The sequence below is a fragment of the Coniophora puteana genome (genome assembly GCF_000271625.1).
Source record: "Coniophora puteana RWD-64-598 SS2 unplaced genomic scaffold CONPUscaffold_6, whole genome shotgun sequence".
Taxonomy (NCBI): domain Eukaryota; kingdom Fungi; phylum Basidiomycota; class Agaricomycetes; order Boletales; family Coniophoraceae; genus Coniophora; species Coniophora puteana.
Genome location: NW_006913058.1, coordinates 1,542,328 through 1,548,463, shown reverse-complemented (window position 1 = coordinate 1,548,463; position 6,136 = coordinate 1,542,328). Strand labels below are relative to the sequence as shown.

At 52.9% G+C, this 6,136-nt stretch overlaps 4 protein-coding genes across 4 annotated transcripts; 2 read left to right on the top strand and 2 right to left on the bottom strand.

Annotated features, from left to right (window-relative positions):
* Window positions 1-28: 28 nt before the first annotated feature.
* Window positions 29-494, bottom strand: CONPUDRAFT_153923 (thioredoxin-like protein; the record flags this gene model as incomplete). Its single annotated transcript, XM_007770542.1, has 3 exons — window positions 29-168; window positions 244-294; window positions 368-494. The coding sequence occupies 3 exons, from the start codon at window positions 492-494 to the stop codon at window positions 29-31; spliced, it is 318 nt and encodes a 105-aa protein (XP_007768732.1).
* Window positions 495-1,255: 761 nt separating this feature from the next.
* Window positions 1,256-1,842, bottom strand: CONPUDRAFT_165534 (uncharacterized protein). The gene is made up of 4 exons (XM_007770541.1): window positions 1,734-1,842; window positions 1,571-1,666; window positions 1,434-1,515; window positions 1,256-1,361 (listed from the first exon to the last, which is right to left on the bottom strand). The coding sequence occupies exons 1-4, from the start codon at window positions 1,797-1,799 to the stop codon at window positions 1,339-1,341; spliced, it is 267 nt and encodes an 88-aa protein (XP_007768731.1). The 5' UTR covers window positions 1,800-1,842; the 3' UTR covers window positions 1,256-1,338.
* A 442-nt stretch (window positions 1,843-2,284) lies between these two features.
* CONPUDRAFT_55618 (3-deoxy-7-phosphoheptulonate synthase) lies at window positions 2,285-3,853 on the top strand (the record flags this gene model as incomplete). Its single annotated transcript, XM_007770019.1, has 7 exons — window positions 2,285-2,388; window positions 2,440-2,532; window positions 2,588-2,743; window positions 2,821-3,160; window positions 3,229-3,348; window positions 3,420-3,485; window positions 3,611-3,853. 7 exons carry the CDS (start codon window positions 2,285-2,287, stop codon window positions 3,851-3,853), a joined length of 1,122 nt encoding a protein of 373 aa, XP_007768209.1.
* A 26-nt stretch (window positions 3,854-3,879) lies between these two features.
* Window positions 3,880-5,787, top strand: CONPUDRAFT_144171 (uncharacterized protein; the record flags this gene model as incomplete). The annotated part of the gene is made up of 7 exons (XM_007770540.1): window positions 3,880-3,950; window positions 4,033-4,365; window positions 4,480-4,623; window positions 4,670-4,979; window positions 5,058-5,075; window positions 5,185-5,553; window positions 5,605-5,787. The coding sequence occupies exons 2-7, from the start codon at window positions 4,145-4,147 to the stop codon at window positions 5,785-5,787; spliced, it is 1,245 nt and encodes a 414-aa protein (XP_007768730.1). The 5' UTR covers window positions 3,880-3,950; window positions 4,033-4,144.
* Between the last annotated feature and the right edge of the window lie 349 nt (window positions 5,788-6,136).

Sequence of the window (6,136 nt, the reverse complement as noted above, 5' to 3'; positions counted from 1 at the left end):
ATGCGGTAAGCGTAAACGGGGGACACTCCTAAACCCAATCGGAGGGATCAGAGAAGGCGACCAGACGTACGGTGAGCTTCTGCTTCTCGACGAACTCCTTTTGCTTCTTGACGCTATCCGGGCTGACGCCGACGACCTGGACGTTTGATCGCTTGTATATTTCTTTCTCTGCAGGAAAGAAACGACGATGCAGAAATCAGCACTCTTCTCGACTGCAGACTCGGAGATGGAGGGGTATCTTACCGGCCAACGCGTCCCTAAACTGACATGCCTCGCGCGTGCATCCATATGAGCCTAAGTACGCGGGGGTCAAAACAAGCCTGTGGCCATGCAAAGAGGTGATATGGGCCAACAGCGGCGTGCTTACCAGACTCGGGGTAGAAGAACAGCGCGATGGGCTTCCCCTGACCAGGCTTGAACTCATACGTATTCCCATCCGAGTCAGGGATGGCGAACGAGGGTGCAGCCTTGCCGACGAGCGGATGGGGTGCCATATCTTCACAAACTTGGCAGGCTAGTCGTGAATAGGTTTGATACAAAGACGGAAAGTGGGAGATGCGTTGGAGAGTGAGAGCGTTGTGGTTGTGGTTGTTACGATGGGGGTCTGGACGAGAACTTGAGAAGCCCCTGACCACTCTAGTACTTATGTCATTGCCATGCCATGTGGGTATTTTGGGGATGTCATGCGTCACGGGAGACACGTCTTCGGCGTGTACGTTTGTCTCCGCCATTCTCACGAAGTCCCCACCCGCCATTAGGCGGCATTCAAAGCACACAGAGTAGTGGCCTTCGCAGAACATTCTAGTAGGCCATGAGGGGCTTCAACATACTCGTGCCAGGGGGTGATAGCAGGAGTCCATCAGACGTTTCTAGGCTTAGTAAATTCTAGCCTCTCCACCGGCACGGCTGCTGCTTACTCCTGAGAGGTTCTTGTGGATCAAGAGTGCACGTTTACAATCACGAGTAGCTCAAGGCGTCACCTCGTCGTAGAGATTTGACAATGGCGATCCATTTCGTGGCGTGGAAAGAGCTTCGAGGACCTGCGAGGTTAACCATCCCTCGTGACAGGCAAATCAACCATGACCAGTTGGCTGGCGCAGGCGAAGAGACCGGGGTGAAAACGTGTATGCTTGGAAACGATACTCTTTCGAGTCAAGGCGTCATCTTCTATATGGTCGTGTCCCATGAGCAGCTGCCAAGCGCACAAGCGAATACCATCGCGCGAGTATGAAGTAAATGCATGCATTTGGATGTAGTGACGGTGATTAAGGCATGAGTGACGAGTGAAAGGAGATGGAGCAGGCATTAAGAGGAGATATATAACCGCGTGGCATGCATTTACTTGCTTGGCCCCATAGCCTCTGCGAAGAAGGGAGGCGAGACACGGCACGTCGTCAGGGTCCGAGTATAAAATTTCAGATAGGTCTACGCACCTGCGTTTAACTCTGCGAACCGTGCTCCTACCCGCTCCGAATGCTTGAGGAACTTGTCAGCGCAGTTGAGTACGCATTGCTCCTACAGAGAACACGGTGTTAGCTAAGACGGATGGCGCGGAAGGACGAGTAAGAACCTCTTTCGAACCCAACGCCTTGCTCGTGAAGTCATTGCAGCAGGAGGTGAAGCAGCGTTCCACGAGGTTGGAGTATAGCCGCATGAAGTCTTGCATCTGGAAAGTGAAAATTGGGTCAGTCCTCGTGCACTTTAGTCGCGACGTGGTTAGGTTCTGGACGCACCTGCTTCTTCTCAATGATCTTGCCCATCTGTGCCTGCTCGGCAGAGTTCATCGTTGAAAAGTCCATGGTGTAAGTCTAGTGGAAAGTGCGTGTAGAGAAAGCAAGGTGAGGTGGAGGAGCGCGGTGTCGTGCCGAAAGCAAGAAAGCAAAGGACGCGAAATGAGCGAGCCGAGCCGGATTCCGAAAGCGGCAAGTCGGCCATGTCGCTGGGTGGCGTGGCAGAAACAAGATTTTAGGACTTGGCCTCATGCGCGATTTCTGATGACTCGAAACAGCTCCTCAAGTTTCAAGGGCCCTATTCTGCTCCTCCTCCTCCTCCATCTTTGGACCAGCTCTCATCTAGCCTAAGGGCATCTGCTTTTTGGATTTTCACAAATAGCACCTGCCGTACACGCCCTCCGATAACAGCGGTTCGCTGATCTGAGAAGCTCGCATATCTCCAGTCGCGTCCTGATACAAAAGTGCGTCCCTAGGAACACTGTGGTACGACATTAGGGTCTCATCTCTTGCCTACTCGCATCTTCTTTTTAGTGGACTACAAGGATCTCAGCATGGCCCTGCCCTTCAAGGAAGCTCTCCAGAGGCTCGAGAACGCCCGCGTCAAGTCGACGCGTCCTTTGATCCCTCCCCAGATTCTCCAGGAAGATCTGCCCCTGTATGTACACAGAGCTCATTGGTCATCCAGAACACTCACTGGCTGATGAAGGACGCTTCTCGCTGCCAACACCGTCCTCCAAGGTCGTAGGGCGACTGAAAACATCGTCAGGGGAGACGATGACCGACTAGTGGTCGTAGTCGGGTGAGTATGTACCCCTCTGTCAATGCGCTCAGTAACATCTGACAATCCCTGGCAGCCCTTGCTCTGTGAACAACGTCGATGCCGCCATTGAGTACGCAAAGCTGCTCAAGGCGTACGCTGACGAGGCCTCGAGCGATTTGCACATCGTCATGCGCGTCTACTTTGAGAAGCCGCGCACGACGCTCGGCTGGAAAGGCCTCATCAACGACCCGTACGTCCGCGCATCCCCTAAATCCCCACGCAACACCGCCACTCGCACTCACACTCACACCTCATCTCCCCCAAAAGCGACATGAACGGCTCCTACCAGATCAACCGCGGCCTGCGCATCGCGCGCACCCTGCTGCTCGACATCGCCAAGATGGGCCTGCCCGCCGGGTGCGAGTTCCTCGACACGATCACGCCGCAGTACACCGCCGATCTCGTCTCGTGGGGCGCGATCGGCGCGCGCACGACGGAGTCGCAGGTGCACCGCGAGCTCACGTCCGCGCTGTCGATGCCGACCGGGTTCAAGAACTCGACGGACGGCTCGGTCGGCATCGCGATCGACGCGTGCCGTGCGGCGCGCAGCGGGCATGTGTTTTTGTCGACGGGCAAGGAGGGGCTGAGCAGTATTGTTGAGACTACGGTGGGGTTGCTTCGCTCCTCTTCTTGTGCCAGACAGCGTTGCTCATGGGGCGGACGGGATGTGTTTAGGGTAACCCCGACGTGCACGTTATCCTCCGAGGCGGGAACAAGGGCCCCAACTACGCTGCCGAACACGTGCGCGACACGGCTGCGCAGAGCATCAAGTTTGCTCTCCCCGCAAAGGTCATGGTGCGTCCATCAGAATCTTTCCATTGTACCTCCTCTCCTTAGCCGATTTGCATGATTGCGGCGCACAACAGATTGATTGCAGCCACGGTAACAGCCAAAAGCAATACATCAAACAAGTCGAGGTCGTCGAAGACATCGTAAGTCTCTAGAATCCTTCCTCCCCACATTATTCATCTTTTCTTGATCTTTCCCGACCTTTTCGGGCTACAACTGATCAACGCTTGTGCACCCACGTTCAACGGCAACATCGAACGCCCACCAGGTCGCCCAACTCGGCTCGTCGGACACCGCGCCGTACATCATGGGCGTCATGCTCGAGTCCAACCTCGTCGAGGGCCGGCAGGACATCCCCGCGATGGGCCCCGCCGGGCTCAAGTACGGCCAGTCCGTCACGGACGCGTGTCTCTCGTGGGAGCAGACCAGGCCCGCGCTCGACCGTCTGCGCGAGGGCGTGCGCGCGAGGAGGGAGCTCGTAGCGAAGGAGGCGCATGTTAATGGGTTTTAGGCGGAGCGAGGTGATGTACAAAAACGCCACGTCTGTGGTCTGTATCTACGAGGGGTGGGTTCGGGTCGTTGTGTGTATTGATACTACGCCGGTGCATGTAAGCAGAAACAACACACCTCTTGCATTTTCTATCATGTGCTGGTCGGACATCTATCGCGCTCATGACCTTTTGAACAAAGTTTCATCCAGAATTCGACCATGCGCTGTTCTCTCCATTTCGTATGAACGTTATGGTATCAATCTGAACGTTCTTAAAAACGGAGCCGAGCACGGAAATTGCCAACGCAGCGGATGGCCTCTCGGCGAAGCCCGCCGTGCTGCAAGTTCTACGAGGCTAAACTCCTTTGGATCTACACTCTTTACTCGACCCACATGCTAACAGCAGGGAACGTACATTCGCGCAGCCTATTTAACGTTCGCGGGGCGTTAAGGTTCCTTGTCTCGGTTACGCTGCAAGGCGTCCAAGGAGGCAATTGGACGTCTAGTCGACGTGTTGCACAGCCTATATTGCTGTAGGTCTCCCGTTAGTGCCTAAAACGTTATCCGGAAAATTCTAACCTCGTACTTTTGTGAAATTTTATCGTTGTTATGTTCCGAAGTTTCATGCTAATGTACGTTATGGCTAGGGAAGAAGCGTATAAGTATACGGCACAGATCCAATCATTCACCATCTCCCCGACATTTTCTACTATAAATGAACTCCGCTCAGTTGGATCTCAACTTGGAGATTGTTACATATGCTACCAATGCTCTGATGTTACTATTACTTGGTAAGTTCTAGCACATGCATACTCTCACGTCTGTCTTGACACCTAGCTTGATGCGCCTTGGAGGAATCGACGTATGCATGTACATCTTATCGGTTTATCTTCTCAAGGCCAAATCCCGATGTTCACCACGAACAACCTTCTTCTATGCCGCATATGGAGGAATATCACTCCTGATGATGACGCTGCAGCTTGTGACCAACCTTTACTATGGCGGTCTTCTCGCTATCCACTGTGACGACGATGCAGAAGCCTCGAGCTTTTCGAGTTGCTTCACTTCTAACTACATAAAAAACTGGGCAAATTGTGTAGGGGTCGTAGCCACCGCAATTACTGTACTGATGTGCGACGGCCTCATGGTAAGCCACCGTCGCATTATTATGGTGTTCGTGCGCGGATGCTACCAGCAATCACTAACGCTCATAATTGATTTTCAGCTTTGGCGTTGCTATGTGGTATGCGATCGGAGCCGCTGCTCAACAATTGGGCCTGCCTTACTATATTTCGTGTTTACTGGTTAAGCTCTTTGTTTGTTAAGTGTCGGCACGATTGAATTGACCCAAGGTTTATACCCGCGCAGTCTCTTCGATCCTCATTGTCGTTGAAAAAACGCTCCCAGAAAGCACCGTGTCAAGCATGCCGATAATTGGCGTAGTTTCCCTGAAGATTTGGAGCGCCTCAACAGTCGCCTTCAACGTTTCTGTCACGTCCATGATTTGCTACCGGCTGGTTCGCATGTGTTGGCTTGTTCGAGCTATTACACCAGAGCGGCGTCATGTTCTGAGAAAATACTCGGGGGCCGTCTCGATCATTGTTGAAGGGACTGTCCCCTACACAGTGCTCGCTGTTACGCTATCTGCGTTTGAGTTCCTTCACGGTGATCTCAGCACAATAGTGGTTACTATCTTAGCTGATATTTGGTGTGGCGTTTGCGTAAGTTTCTTTGGATATTCTGAATTAATAAAACATTGAACCCTTGGATAGGTGGTAACCCAGCAATTGATTCTTCTCAGGATCGCGATGGGCAGTTTTTGGAACAGAAATACCGTGGCAGTTGAAGCGACTGCAATTCAGTCAACAGTAGTATTCAGCGGGGGTATGGAAGCGGGGAGATCTTCACAAGACGAAGTACTTCCGGCAATTGACGAGCTTGAATGTCTCGTTTGATCGTGATGTGCGGCTGCGCATTTGTGCCTCCCTTCCCGCGTGAGCGATAAGCGGGCGTCTTGAAAATATCGGGCTAAAGTACGGCTAGTCCATGACGGACAGGTGTTTTCAGTGAGAGTAGACCAGGCCTATGTTTGACCGCCTGCGCGAGGGCATGCGCGCGAGGAGAGAGCTTGTCGCGTAGGTGCCGCATATTAACGGGATTTAGGTGAGGTGAGGTGGTGCAACTATCGTACGAAAATGCCACACCTATGGATTTCATCACAGAATGTTGATTTAGGGCGTTGGGTGTGTCCCTACGCTGTTGTATATAAAAACCCAATCACAAGGCTACACCAGGAATTTTTCA